Raw genomic sequence first — 15,713 nt, 5'->3', positions numbered from 1 at the left:
GACGTTCGGCTCCTTCCGCCAGCCGGAAGGAAGGAAAGCGGCGAGGAATCGGGTGAAGCGGAAGTGAGCGGCGGCCTCATCCGGCAGCCCCTCCATAGGCGGACAAGATGGATGCGGGGTTTTTTCGTGTAAGTAAAGTCGTGGGCAAGTCTTCTCGAGCATTGCTCCGCGGTTCACCTCGTACGGTGGCGGTTGAAACACTTTAAAGGCGCTGAGTGCCCCGTACGTGGCTTGGACCGCCTGAAAGGGGGCTTGATTTTAATCCGAACGCGCGGATCCGGCCTTAGCAACCGTGCGGCGCTGGAAATGGCGGCGTTTGGGGAGCGTGTGAACTGGGCAAACATCCGATGGTTTTAATCAGTCTCCGTTGCATGTTGGCCAAGTGTAATATATATATTTTTAAAATGTAGCTTGGAAGCAAGTATGTGGGCACACCGAGAATTTAAAGTTTAGGCAATTACGGTACAATTTTATAATGCCATGGAATTGGCAGGAGGTGGCGGCCAAGGCCTCGGGAGAAGCCAGTAAGCAGGCAAAGAAAAGGGATCGGCAGCACGGCCTCCCATTTCAGCAGATTCGTCGTTCACATTTCCATTTGTCTTCTCAATAGTTGGAGTGTTGGTTCAAAATCTTCTGCGGGGCCTGGGATGTTGGGAAACGGCTGCTGTGCTTGGAAGATTGGAAAATGGGCCTGGTTGTTTGGGTTCGCTCAGCCGCTGGAGAAAAGAACACGGGAAAATTATACTTGCACTTGAAATTAAATGCATTCAACCAAGCACGTCCCCTGATCGATTTCAAATTGGGAATAACCTCTGAACATTTGACGCTTTTGCGATAATTGACACTGTTATTTTAATGTGCAGTAAGTTGCAACACATAATTCGTGATCTTGTATCAAGATGGTTTCAAAGCAAAGCATGAGACTTTTAAACTTTATTTTACCCCGGTTTGGAGTCACATAATTAGAAAACCCAAACTTTATATCCTAAGATTACACTTTATAAAATCTGCAATTGAAAACAGTTTTCTGACCGAGACTGTTTTTAGTTTGGAGCCTAAAATTTACACTTGACTAAACCTCTCTTATTTCTGGTTATTAAAATCAAGGATTTGTTGCCTTGAAACTGCAGTCGGTGACTGATAGACTCTTGGCAATCAACAATGCAGCTGGTCAAGACCTATGAGTAATGAGAGTTCAGCCATTATTTAATATTTAGTTCATCTTGATGTGGTTACAATTACGGAATGTAGAAAAAGAATGAACCAAGCCCAGCAGGAATTGTAGTACAGAAAGTACGGAAATAATTTGGTTTTGGCTATTCTCCCTTTCTGGAGTTTTGGTTTGGATTTGGAAAACTGCATTTTTTGCAGGAATATATTTATTTTACAAAGGATTAAAAAAAAGTTCACCAGAGCAATGAATCTTCCAGGATTTAGCTGGGAACAAGTTATTGTATAAGGTGTATTTCCATGAGCTTGCTTGGCTCAGTGTGTACTAAGCCATGGTTGAAGACCTCCTCCAGAGTACAGAAATCTCAAATGAAAATTCTAAATTCCAATATATTGCTGCCTTTCCACTGAGATTTTTATGTACATAGTATGATAGTAGTTTGAATTATATGCTCTGATCAATATTTGTCCAACAATTAACATAATATCAGATAATATGATAATTATGTATGGGTGTAAACTTGCAGATTTCAGGTTTAAAGTTGAAACTTATCATAAGCCATTAGGTCCATGCTGTAGAAGACAAGTGATGCCATCCTCTCTTCATCTGCTTGCATATCTGCAACATAATCTCTCCCTCACATGCCCATAAGCACTTATTTGTTTTTCTGCTGTTTGTACAAAGGGGCAATTTACAATTGATAGTTAACCTTGAATGACTGGGATTTAATTGGATAGCCACACATTTATGCAGTGTATGTGCAAACTGTATACATAGTGGAATCAAACTAGTCTCCCGAGAGTTGTGAGATTGTAAATCAAACTACTGCACCTTGTGCCTATTTGTTTTGAGATTTCCTTAGTACATGAAATGCACCATATCAATGAAATGAAATGCACGATATCAAGTTCTGTTTTTTAAATCACCCCCAAATAGCACTAACAATTTTTTCCCCCACAAAAAAAATTGCACAACACTAACGTCGAAGAAAAAGGAAATGGCCAAGAGGTAACAAAATAGGTATTTTAAAATAAGCCATTCCTTTGGAAGTAATTAAGAATGAATACTTAGATTTAAATAAAAGTATAGTGAGTTGGTTCCTGTAATGGATGTGTGTTACTATTACTACTAGGTTAAGCTATATTTCTTATAAATATGTCTTAAGTAATGTAGTGGATTTGGAACAGGGTTACACACAGGTCACAAGAAGTTTGCAAATGCATCATTGCACTCCGTCTGAGCAGTGTCAGTGTCCAGAAGAACAATTCCATAATGGAACAGAGTGTTCTTAATTGAAACTCAAGTACCAGGTGTAGTTCTTAAAAGCACTTAAGGCCTCTTGAACAAGACAAATAAAACTCAGAGCCATTTCAATTTTTTGGAGTCCTGAGTTAGAAAATCCACGTGGGTTACAAGAAACTGGGGTTAGCATCTGTTTGAAATTCCAATAATTAATCACATTTTCCAAGAATTGGGACTGACCTCATTGATGATGTAACAATCACATGATTTGGAGAAATAGATTATTGAATTCAGACATTTATGGATCAATTTCAGAAGTCAAAAACCTGTGTTGCACACAGGAGTTGAAACCTTGTGGAAGACAGGGTTGAATTACAGTAACTTCTAAGGGGGGAGGGGGGAAGAAACATAGAATAAGTAGATTTCAAAAAAGAAGCCTACTTCTAACTGTCTCTTTATGATAAAGAGGACAGTCTCATAATTTGGAAAACAGATTCCAAAATCTTCATTTAAAAGAAGATTTGATCCTGGGAAGACAGGATTTGTATTCTCCTTTTCACAGGAGGTACAGTACATTGGTGGCTCAGAAGATGGTCACTTCTATTTAAAGAATATCTCTTCCGATATCTCATTAAAAGAATTAAAAGAGGCCTAAACAAATGATGTTTAAAGAGCCCTTTATAATTATTTCTGAACTGAAAAGTTAAGACCTTCAAGCAAGAGTAAAATTATGAAGTTTTGAAAATGGACTTTACAGAATGGGACTTTCCCACACACACTCTCTTACATTACAGTGGGATTAAATTTAGAATTAAATAAGAAATGTTATGTTTAAGTAAAACTATTATTTTGAATTTACCATTGGTGTTCCTTTGTTAGTGCTAAGAAAATACCTTTAGTCCCAAACAAAATTAAAAGCGTTGTTAGTTTGTAACAGTCCCCCATGTAATTTAAATCTCTGAAGGTAATACTTCTATCGTGTATTGATTTATTCCTTGAAGATTGATTGGTCATGTTGCTTAAACCAACTGTTATATCACAAACCGTATTTAAATATGGTCTATTAGTACATTAGTTCTATATCAGCATTGTTAATTCACGAGTTTGAAACTGTCATGCAAGACGAGCACTTGGGTTTTGTTATAAATTGCACTATGCTGATTTGTTTCTTGTATTCTAATCAAAATTCTTTTGCCTGAATCAAATTCTGAAGTTATTGACAATATCTTTAGATATATTCATTTTTTTTTTGTAAATTTATTAAGAAGTGACCACGAGGATCAATTTTGAGCTTTTATAAACTGATCATTTGGACTGAAAAGAAACGGAAGGCAGTAACAGATATGTGGAAAATACTTAGCTTTGTTAATTGTTAGTAATTACCAGAGCACAGATGCCAAATAAACTAAAATTGAATTAAAGATGACAGTAATAATGAAAATAGAGTGATTAATAAGTTACAAATCTCCATCAACAGATTCCTGTCAAGGGTTTTTAAAGGAAATCTGGTGTGAAAATTTCAGATACCTTAATGATCTTTCAAAGATTTCTTGATTTGAGGACCATTTTAAATTAGAAAATTGTGCCTGCCACTCAGAACAAGGGCCAAAGGATATTTGCAAATCTCTATTTGCGACTGAGATGAAGAGGAACTTCTTCACTCAGATGCGATCTTGTAAGATTTTGAGGCCAATTCATTAGATATATTTAAAGGAATATTGGATTTGGCTCTTGTGGATAAAGGTGTCAAAGTGTATGGAGATAAAGCAGAAATAGGGTACTGAGGTTTTATGATCAGCCTTGATTGTGCTGAATGGTGATGTAGGCTTGAAGGGCTGAATTGCTTACTGCGCCTATATTGAATGATTCTATGAAGAAGACTGAAGGAAATAAAGTAGGTAATTGTACAATAATTGTACAATTTGTCACAATATTATCAGAGTGCAAGATTAAGGGTAGTCACTTGAAAAATTACGGCTGGTTAGATAACCTTTTTGCACATGTAAATAGTGGGTTATGCCTGATGTATTTGGATTTTTTGAAGAAATCACTAAAATACTGGAGTGTAGAGTGTTCTTTGGCTGTTCTAAATTGACTTCCATATGATTTATGTGGTCCCTCCATGAAGAACTTGGAGTTGAATGCAATCCTTTTATCTCATTGGTAAATTGACTAAATGGTAAGAGTGACAAGGATGTTGTACAGATTCTCTAATTTGTTAAGATATGTTCTACTAGATAATTATTCCCATATACAATTATCCAAAATGCTTGGCACCAGGCAGGCCTATATCAGTTAAGTGGATTTTTTGGATTTTAAGGAATTTTCTCTAAAGCAGCCCAGTGGTATCAGTTGTATCGGCTTTGGCCGATCCATGATATCTCCCCACAGCAGTCACCGATACCTCCCAACTGCCATCGCCAATCCTGCCTGGGAGTCCGGGGTCCCCACTCCTGCCCAGGAGCCTGAGGTCTCACCTCACCCATAAGCGTTAAGGAGATTGCACAAGGATTGTCCTCCAGCAGAATTTCAGCAACTCCGCTAAAAGGGTATTTGACAGAGTTTGGGTGGTTGAGCGACTCGGGTGGGTGAGTGGGGAGAGAGAGGATATTCAGTTCAAATTCTGAGAATGCCACAATGAAATTTATCACAAACACTGTTACTCTTGGCAAAAATAAGGACAATTTATAAATAAACAATAAGTTAATCCTTTCCTTCAATGTATAACCTGTGCACAATGTCTCCTTTGTAGAACTGATTCCCTCCAGCCCCACTTGAGCATGGTGGGTAAATGTTTTTTCTATTCTTTTCAAATTGTGATGTCTTGTTTTTGGAATTTCTGTTGATCGGTTTTCAGTTAATTGGACCCGTACTGTGTAAGCAGTACAGATAATGGAATGAAAATATGACATCAAAGGTCACCAATGACAGACATGTCATTGTAAATCATTTAGATGGAAGGTGTGAAGTAGAGGCACATGCAACTCTAAATGCAGATCAAGAGAATTCAGATTTAGAAGTCTTGTGTATTTGCATCATTAAAATAATGGAAAAAGCAAATGGAATGCTGGGTTATATTTGTAGAACACAATATAAAAGGATACAAGTGTTTCATCTATATTGAGATGAAGTTTGACTGGAAATCTGTAAGCAGTTCTTTGCATTGCTTTCTTGGAGAAAATGCTGTGTAGATGTATTGCAATGATATCTGGACACAGGTTTAAATTGCAAGGAGGGATTACACAACTGAATTGCATTTCATCAAATTAAGGCAAAGAATTGAATTTTCACAGTATAAAAGGAAGTAGTGTTGACAGAAACAATTTCTGGTGAGTGAAGATGTAGTTTCTCAGTTTGAAGGCAAAATCCAGAATGTAGAGTGAAGTTGGGAAATTAGGAACTCTAATGTGTAGTCATTTGTTAAATTATTTTATGTATTATTGTTAAAAAAGTGTTAAGGTATTAATGCGACAAAAACAAGTATTGGGGCTTAGATTTAGATCTGCACGAATTTCATTAAGCAGGCTGGAGGAAGCAAGTTGGCAGAACATAACAACTATTGAGTAGTTTGCCATTGCCCATATCCTTCAGATGTGTTTCTTTCACTTGAGACCAGCAGTTTAAAGTCAGGATAGTCTTTTCCCAGTCGTGATTTAACAACACAATATGTGTGCATCTTGGCCTATTTATGTGGTTCATGGTTCCAGCTAAAAATAACTAAACTGCAAGAGCACTACAAAATTTGAAGTGTTTGTCATTGATGTGGCATCACTCAGTTCACTGACTACAGTATGGTCTATTGCTTTGAATTCTAAGAATGAATTTTGAGAAGATTATGATTGCTAATTAAAATTTGAGACTGAAATACATTAAAAAATTATATCTGTAGTTATATTTTTTCAATTTATATTTTTATAATTACATCTATTTTAATTTAAAAGATTTTTAAAAAAATTTGGGGCTCACAAAATTCAAAGGATAGTTTGAAGTTTGTTCTGGCTCTGAATCTGAATTGATCTGAATCTCTCCTCCTGATCAGATCACATGAATAACCATAAGGCATCCTCTATAATGTAGTGTTTATTGAATAGATATTTTCTTACATGTTCTTAACCATAAAGAGAAACTCTTTAGATAGTGAAGTACAGGTCAAGTATCCTGTATCTGAAATGCTTGGGACCAGACGCTTTCTTTTTTGTACAATGGAACTAAGCAGCATTAGTAGGATACCTGTATTAGTGGTTAAACAACAAACAATGGCAGGCTTTTTGAGTACCGTCATGACACCACAAGTGGAAAATTCACATGAAATAATGTTTAGTATTTAACAAAAAAAACTGCTTACAAAAGATAAATGCAGCACCAAACACCTTGATAGCTTTTTTTCAAATGTTTCCACCTCCTGTCCCAACACCTCCCCACTGCCACTGTCAGTCCCTGACACCTCTCCATTTCCGCCACTGGTCCCTGACACGTCTCTGCCGGTCCCCGCTGCCGCTCCAGCCCCCTTCTACATTCCCAGCCCCCTTCTACATTCCCTGCTCCTGCCTGGGACCCCGAGGACCCTGCTCCTGCCCGGGAGCCCAGGTGACATTGATGCGGATGACACCACACCTGAGGTTGAGAATGGAGTCACCAACTCTGGCTGCTGAAGACTTGGACCCAGCTCTGTTTGGCATCTTCCTGGCCAGAAGCAGATTTTGTTTTGTACCACAGAGCTTTGTGGTAACCATACATGTGCCATCAGAGTCCTACATGGGCAAGTCGGGTGGTGATTTCTTTTTCAACTTGTGATTTCATGTCGGCACAAAAAAAGTTTGGTTTTTGGATCTTTTCGGTTTTCAGAACTTCGGATATGGGGGGTACTCGATCGTATATGTGTAAAGATAGTGAATATTATATTTTTGAAAGTTGAAAATTTGGAAGTAAATCTGTTTCCAATGCTATTCAATATATGGATTACATCTTTGGTGAAAGTGTCCTGAAATTTGAACTTAAATTGATCTTGATTTCATAACTTTAATTCAAGTTCAAAGTCCATTGTAATTGTTAAAATTAAATCTTGAACATGCTCAGACAAACTTATAATTCCACCTTTATTTTTAAAAAAAAAAGCTTTCTGCTGTTTTTGATTTTAATTCTAGTCCATCCATATCACTTCAGGTTGTAAACGCCAGTATATTTGTCTGTAGATTGCATTGTTCTTTTTTAATTATTGTGAATATTATATAGTTTAACTTCATTGCAATTTGATTTATATGACGTTCAATATGTACTTCAATAGCCTTTCTAATAATTCAGGTTTATTATTATAATTGAAATCATGTATAACTTTGGACATGAACAGAAATTGAGTCCTAACTTGTAATTTTTAATTGCAAAATTATTTTCTCACTCAAGTATATATTGACTTCGGTCAAGATTTGTCTGTGGGTTAGAAATTGTGACATTTCACATCTGATTGATGATTATTGTTCATAATGAAGGCCCAATAAACAAGATCAGTGTTTCTATATCTCTCCAACATTGTGTCAGATGTCCTCTGTATTTTCTGTCCACCCAAAAAAAGATAAATCTCTAGTGGTCACATAGTGTACCACCAGTTATAATGACAACACTAGGCTCTTAATCTCATTGAAGTCTTGGTCTGAATATAGACAAAACTATATGTCCAAAAGTGAGATGAATCTAAATGTCTAACATGTTCAAAGTAGGATGGAGTAACCTTGAAATAATTGGAGATTTAGGGATTGTCTCTGTGCTGGAGCCAATTTTAGCTGAAAAAAAAAGTTATTTTATTGGGGCTCCACAACTTTCCCAAGGCAGTTTCTTGCACTCAGTACCTCCAACTATTTCAGCATGATCAACCATTATAAATTTAGAAATGCGATATTTATTAATTGTGCAATATTTAGTTACTCCCTACATGATGGGTAACATTCACACCACACACATGAACAGGGAATGATGGTCTTCACCTTTGCTTAACATTCATCGATGTTTCTGTTGTTGAAGAATCCACCAGTGGATTTTGTCTTTAAACAGAAAATTAACTGGAGTGGGCACATAAACACTAACTTGAGCAGTTCAGATGCCACACCAAGTACATAGTTATTCAGATCCTGATTTCCAAACCCAATTTGCTGTCTACCACGAATATTCAAGGATAATGAAGTACTCTGCAGAACAAGTGCAACACATGAATCTTGACCATATGCAGGGAAAAGATATGCTTATTTGGTATCCACCCTGAAAGAGTTTTCTATCTCCAGTACCAGCTGCAATGTTTTCCATCTTGTAATCAGTGCTTAAGGTTACACTGTAATGGCAGGTGTGATGCTTTTCAGTTCATGGAGTGAAACACAGATGCTTATTACATGCTTTCAGTTTTAAATCTATGGGTTGGAGAATGTCAAAGGAATACAACTGCCTTTACCAGTGGCAGTTAAATTGCAACGGTTGAACAACTTGATTTTCCACTGTGGTATGATGTGATATCTTCAGGATCTACTGTACATTGTTAGGTAGAATTGAAGAAAGGAGGGATTCGGCTTAATTGTGGTACATTTATTTAGGCTGCATTCTTGCCTCTGCTTATCATTCCTTATCTGTTGGCATTAGACTGAATTTTAAATTTAGTAACGCCCTTTCGGCCACAAGCCTACGCCACCCAATTACAAAACTAGTACATTTTGAACAGTGGGAGGAAACTGGAGCACCCAGGCAGACACTGGGAGAATGTATAAGCTCCTTAAAGATCGCCAGATTTGAACCCTGGACGCCGGCGCTGCCACAGCTTTGCGATAACCGCACCACCCCATTTTCTTGTCTGTGCTTTTCTGGTTCACAGTTCTCCCTGTTACAGTGAATTCAATAGCAATCATAACAACATTTTTTTCTGAATTAATTATTTAACTTCTTGATCATGTTCTATTCGTTTACTTAACAGCAGCAATTTGCTTCCATATCTTTGGCTTGGCTTCGCGGACGAAGATTTATGGAGGGGGTAAATGTCCACGTCAGCTGCAGGCTCGTGTGTGGCTGACAAGTCCGATGCGGGACAGGCAGACACGGTTGCAGCGGCTGCAGCAATTTGCTTCCAGATAGAGTCTTTGTATTTAGCAAAACTTTCCAAGATATTCAGCAAAGGAATATTAAGCAGCATAATGGCATCAAACCACGTCAGGAAGTATTCTCAAGCAGAGAGAGGCTTTCAGAAACTTTTTAAAGAAAGAACAGGGTGAAGGGATTTAAGTTGAAAATTTCAAATTTTATGTTAACTGGAAGTACAGATATTGACCAAAAACTTTAACTCATGAATAATTGAGCAGCCTGAATTGGAATGTTGCATCTTGGAGGTTTATTTGTCTGGAAGATATTTCAGAAATGGAGAGATACCGTACAGAAGGGGATTTTGAAAAATCAAAGCATTACTTAATAGGGAGTCATTGCAGGATTGCAAGCATATGTTTAGAGTGAATGCAGCTGGTGAATGCAGAAGTGTGAGATTGGAATAAAGGAGCCTAGGTAGAGAGGGTATGAAAAAAAAAAAGTCAAGACTAGAGATGAGGAGGGATGAGAGGAAACTTAATAGAGGTCTATGAGATCTTGAGAGGCCTAGATAGGCTGGACAGCCAGCGCCCATTTCCCAGGGTAGGAATAGCAAACACCAGTACAAAGTGAAGGAAGGGAGGTTTTGGGGAGACCTCGGGGGTAATTTTTTTTAATGCAGTGGGTTGTGGATGCCTGGAATGCATTGCCAGGGATGGTGGTGGAGGCTGAAACAATAGGGGCATTTAAGAGACTCTTAGACACATGGATAGAAGCAAAAGAGGGTTATGGGGTAGGGAGGGTTTAGTACCTTTTTAAAAAAAAAAAGAGTGTGGTTTAGCATACCATCAAGAACCAAAAGCCTGTACTGTGCTGTAGAGTTCTATATTGATAGAATCATTAGCTGAAATTAAATTGTGTATTTGTTAAGAGTGGGATAAAGATTGCCTTCGTTTGGGGTGGATATGTAATTAGAAGCTCTTACTCTGTAGATCCATAGAATGTTGGTAATCTTTCTTCCTTCTTTGGCTTCGCAGACGAAGATTTATGGAGGGGTAATGTCCACGTCAGCTGCAGGCTCGTTTGTGGCTGACAAGTCCGATGCGGGACAGGCAGACACGGTTGCAGCATTTGCAAGGGAAAATTGGTGTTGGGTTTTTCCTCCTTTGTCTTTTGTCAGTGAGGTGGGCTCTGCGGTCTTCTTCAAAGGAGGTTGCTGCCTGCCGAACTGTGAGGCGCCAAGATGCACGGTTTGAGGCGATATCAGCCCACTGGCGGTGGTCAATGTGGCAGGCACCAAGAGATTTCTTTAGGCAGTCCTTGTACCTCTTCCTTGGTGCACCTCTGTCATGGTGGCCAGTGGAGAGCTCGCCATATAACACGATCTTGGGAAGGCGATAGTCCTCCATTCTGGAGACGTGACCTACCCAGCGCAGTTGGATCTTCAGCAGCGAGGATTCTATGCTGTCGGCCTCTGCCATCTCGAGTACGATGTTGGAGATGAAGTCACTTCAATGAATGTTGAGGATGGAGCGGAGACAACGCTGGTGGAAGCGTTCTAGGAAATGTAAGTGATGCCGGTAGAGGACCCATGATTCGGAGCCGAACAGGAGTGTGGGTATGACAACGGCTGTATACGCTAATCTTTGTGAGGTTTTTCAGTTGGTTGTTTTTCCAGACTCTTTTGTGTAGTCTTCCAAAGGCGCTATTTGCCTTGGCGAGTCTGTTGTCTATCTCGTTGTCGATCCTTGCATCCGATGAAATGGTGCAGTCGAGATAGGTAAACTGGTTGACCGTTTTGAGTTTTGTGTGCCCGATGGAGATGTGGGGGGGCTGGTAGTCATGGCGGGGAGCTGGCTGTTGGAGGACCTCAGTTTTCTTCAGGCTGACTTCCAGGCCAAACATTTTGGCAGTTTCCGCAAAGCAGGACGTCAAGCGCTGAAGAGCTGGCTCTGAATGGGCAACTAAAGCGGCATCGTCTGCAAAGAGTAGTTCACGGACAAGTTGCTCTTGTGTCTTGGTGTGAGCTTGCAGGCGCCTCAGATTGAAGAGACTGCCATCCGTGCGGTACCGAATGTAAACAGCGTCTTCATTGTTGAGGTCTTTCATGGCTTGTTTCAGCATCATGCTGAAGAAGATTGAAAAGAGGGTTGGTGCGAGAACGCAGCCTTGCTTCACGCCATTGTTAATGGAGAAGGGTTCAGAGAGCTCATTGCTGTATCTGACCCGATCTTGTTGGTTTTCGTGCAAATACTAGAGTGCCTCGGATGCCCCCCAAAGTTCCTCAACGTGGTTGGTAATCTAGGCTTTAAACAAGTATATTTGTGCACTTATAATTGACACGGCAAGAATAAAACTCCTTGAAACTGTTCACCTGTTTACATAAATTTCCTTTACTTCCAACCTGTTCTTTTTATTGTTTTCTAATGTTCTTAAGAGATTTAATGTACTTTCTAGAGCAAGAAATTCACTATAACATATTAATGTAATGCAATAGAAGTCTTAAAATTCAAACTGTCCGGGGATTAGTCGTTCCAGATTTTCAGATCTTTCAGAATCTCGGGCAGTACTTTTCAAATTTAAGGAGGAATAAACAATTAAATGTTGGTTTATTTATGAGCAAGAACAGCATGGTTCATTTATCAAAATGAGCAGTTTAAAAAAAAAATACTTGACAAAAATATAAACATGAATTTTTTCACTGTAAAAAAAAAAGCGAGTAATGCTTGAAATTATGTTTAAAAATGAACATTGTAAAAGAAAAATACAGTATAAAAATTAATTTCTTTGTGATAAGATTACCTATACCAAGCTTGAAGATGGCGGAACTGCCGCTGGTGAGGACCTGCAGAGAGCTAGGGAGTCGACTGCTGTCGGCTCCGCATGGACCATTGAGGGAGCAGACAGTGGTTTTAGTTGAAATCTCGCGACCATGGGTCTGTGCCAAAGATGGCGGTGCCTATTAATCGACAACAGCCATGAGGGGCTGCACACTCTGGAAAAGCAGAAAACTGGAGCAGGGCACCAGAGGATGGGAAGATCACACCCTGTCTGAGAGGGAGAAGCAGAGGAGACGACCGACAGGGGCGATGGCCACAGTGGCAATCCAGTGCGTGCGGCAGGCTGCTGGAGACTTGAGATGAGGAACCTGTGGAAGCTGTAGGCTGCTGGAGACTGCTGTTGGGAGACTCACACTGGGCTGCCGGATTGCTGGAGATGGCTCGAACTGGCTGGAGGGGTACCAGGTACCGGAACCAGGATGTGAGGAGGGTCCTGGCCCATGTCAGAGGTTTGGTTCTGGAGCTCAGGCTGCCAATGGTTTGCACTGGACTATGTGGCTGCGCGGGCTGCAGAAGTGCTGGAGGCGAATCCATGGACGCTCGGTGACTCTGGGGGGGGGGGGGGGACTCTTTCGGTTTTCAGACGGTAAGAGGCACTGAGGCAATTCCTGCTTGTGGCCAATCTGTCTGCCTTGCAGCAGGCAAAAAGAAATTTCATGTAATATGACACTTGTTACTATGACAATAAATTGAATCTTGATCGCTTGTTACCACTGCATCCATGGTGCTTGTGCCCGCTAAAAAAGAACGGTCTCTTGGGTGGTCTGGATTTCTGGAATCCAGATTTTTGGACCTACCGTATTTTGGCACACTGAAACTTAAGTGGAAGTTAATATTTTCAACTATTATGAAATTACACATTTAACTACATTAAATGGTTCTAATTTGTATTGACATCTGGAAAGGGGTTTGTTAATAGATTGTTAACCTGATGATTCAGGTTATTAACATATATATCAAGTGAAAAGTCACACACGCTGGGTTTTCCATGTGCTAACAGTAAATAGCTGGGTATTCCAAACATTCATCATTGTGCACACTGACAGTCATTTTTTTTCCATTATGGATTCTATTGTTTTTCAAGATTTAACTGGCTGTTACTATTTATGTAATATCTATTTCTATTTTAAAATGGAAAGTAAACATTGGACAGCTTTATTAATGAAGTAATTAATGAGAACCTGTTTTGTATGATCTAGGAGCAGATAGCACCCTCATCCTGGGGTGGAGCATCTTGTATATTCTGAAACTAAAAACAAAGTGTGGTTTGGTAATCTATGATGCGAGTGTCTGCCTAATGAGATTTGATGATAGAGAGGAGAGCAAATTTGAATTGTTTTATCAGTTGAAATTGAAACATTTTATTTTTTCTTAATAGACCAAAGTTCATTGTTATTGAACAATTAGTGTCGCATTAGAGCCTAATTTCATTGGAGCATTCAACTTGTTATAAGACACAAGGCAAATTTTTGCACTTAATGTAAAGGGCATACTGTGTGAATTACTCATTAAGTTCTTGAAGTTTGCTTGGTGTTCCTTATTTTCATTTGTTGAATGTATTGGTGAACTTGCATATCTGTTGTTATCATTCTGTACTTTGAATACAAATCCTAGAGAAACTTCAGTTCTCTAATTTGAAATTTATTCTTGTCCTGAGTTGTATTTATTGACTTAAACCACATTCAGCCAACCCTAGGCACTTTCAGGTGGCCAATTGCCCCGCTTGTAAAGCCACATATTTTGGCAATATGCAGGTGTTGGGAGACCACCTGAATGTGGAGGAGGCACTTGCAAGGTGAACTTTGTAACCCTCCTCCGAGAGGGATAATCGTCGCAGCACAGTGGCCTCCCCAGCCAGCTGAATGCAGCCGCCTAAAAGCTGGTGAGTCAGCTGGCGAGCGCCTGACAGCTCTTCTCCCAGCTTCCCCTTCCCCTGGTGCAGGATGTTGGGGCAGGGCCAGCTTGTTGGGCTGTCAGCATGGGAACTGCGGGACTAGAGTGGCCGGCGGGGGAGAAGGGGGTCTGGAGTGGCCGGCGGGGGAGAAGGGGGGCTGGAGCGGCCGGCGGGGAAGTGGGGCTGGAGCGGCCGGCGGGGGAGAAGGGGGGCTGGAGCGGCCGGCGGGGGAGAAGGGGGGCTGGAGCGGCCGGCGGGGGAGAAGGGGGGCTGGAGCGGCCGGCGGGGGAGAAGGGGGGCTGGAGCGGCCGGCGGGGGAGAAGGGGGGCTGGAGCGGCCGGCGGGGGAGAAGGGGGGCTGGAGCGGCCGGCGGGGGAGAAGGGGGGCTGGAGCGGCCGGCGGGGGAGAAGGGGGGCTGGAGCGGCCGGCGGGGGAGAAGGGGGGCTGGAGCGGCCGGCGAGGGAGAAGGGGGGCTGGAGCGGCCGGCGGGGGAGAAGGGGGGCTGGAGCGGCCGGCGGGGGAGAAGGGGGGCTGGAGCGGCCGGCGGGGGAGAAGGGGGGCTGGAGCGGCCGGCGGGGGAGAAGGGGGCCTGGAGCGGCCGGCGGGGGAGAAGGGGGGCTGGAGCGGCCGGCGGGGGAGAAGGGGGGCTGGAGCGGCCGGCGGGGGAGAAGGGGGGGCTGGAGCGGCCGGCGGGGGAGAAGGGGGGGCTGGAGCGGCCGGCGGGGGAGAAGGGGGGGCTGGAGCGGCCGGCGGGGGAGAAGGGGGGGCTGGAGCGGCCGGCGGGGGAGAAGGGGGGGCTGGAGCGGCCGGCGGGGGAGAAGGGGGGGCTGGAGCGGCCGGCGGGGGAGAAGGGGGGGCTGGAGCGGCCGGCGGGGGAGAAGGGGGGGCTGGAGCGGCCGGCGGGGGAGAAGGGGGGGCTGGAGCGGCCGGCGGGGGAGAAGGGGGGGCTGGAGCGGCCGGCGGGGGAGAGCTGGGGCGGCCGGCGGGGGCTGGGGCTATCAGCGTGGGAATGCAGGACTAGAGTGGCTGGCGGGGGAGAATGGGGACTGGAGCGGCCGGCCAAAACAATTCTGGTACCTGACTTGAGCGCTGTATTCACCTGCCGGCCGCTCCAGCCTCCTTCTCTCCTGCCGGCCGCTCCAGCCTCCTTCTCTCCTGCCGGCCGCTCCAGCCTCCTTCTCTCCTGCCGGCCGCTCCAGCCTCCTTCTCTCCTGCCGGCCGCTCCAGCCTCCTTCTCTCCTGCCGGCCGCTCCAGCCTCCTTCTCTCCTGCCGGCCGCTCCAGCCTCCTTCTCTCCTGCCGGCCGCTCCAGCCTCCTTCTCTCCTGCCGGCCGCTCCAGCCTCCTTCTCTCCTGCCGGCCGCTCCAGCCTCCTTCTCTCCTGCCGGCCGCTCCAGCCTCCTTCTCTCCTGCCGGCCGCTCCAGCCTCCTTCTCTCCTGCCGGCCGCTCCAGCCTCCTTCTCTCCTGCCGGCCGCTGCAGCCTCCTTCTCTCCTGCCGGCCGCTCCAGCCTCCTTCT

General features: G+C 43.0%; 1 protein-coding gene across 3 annotated transcripts in view; it reads left to right on the top strand.

Annotated features, from left to right (window-relative positions):
• The first annotated feature begins 43 nt into the window (after nt 1-43).
• Nucleotides 44-15,713, top strand: part of srrm1 (serine/arginine repetitive matrix 1) — a 58,930-nt gene continuing 43,260 nt past the window's right edge. For all 3 annotated transcript variants that reach the window (XM_069895628.1, XM_069895629.1, XM_069895627.1), the window contains exon 1: nt 44-128. In XM_069895628.1, coding sequence (XP_069751729.1) covers nt 108-128 — 21 coding nt within the window. In that variant the 5' untranslated portion in view covers nt 44-107. The remainder of the gene's footprint in view (nt 129-15,713) is intronic.

This window comes from Narcine bancroftii, chromosome 8, assembly GCF_036971445.1.
Source record: "Narcine bancroftii isolate sNarBan1 chromosome 8, sNarBan1.hap1, whole genome shotgun sequence".
In the NCBI taxonomy this organism is placed as follows: domain Eukaryota; kingdom Metazoa; phylum Chordata; class Chondrichthyes; order Torpediniformes; family Narcinidae; genus Narcine; species Narcine bancroftii.
Note: the sequence above shows the minus strand (reverse complement) of the source record. Positions and strands in the feature narration are given on the sequence as shown.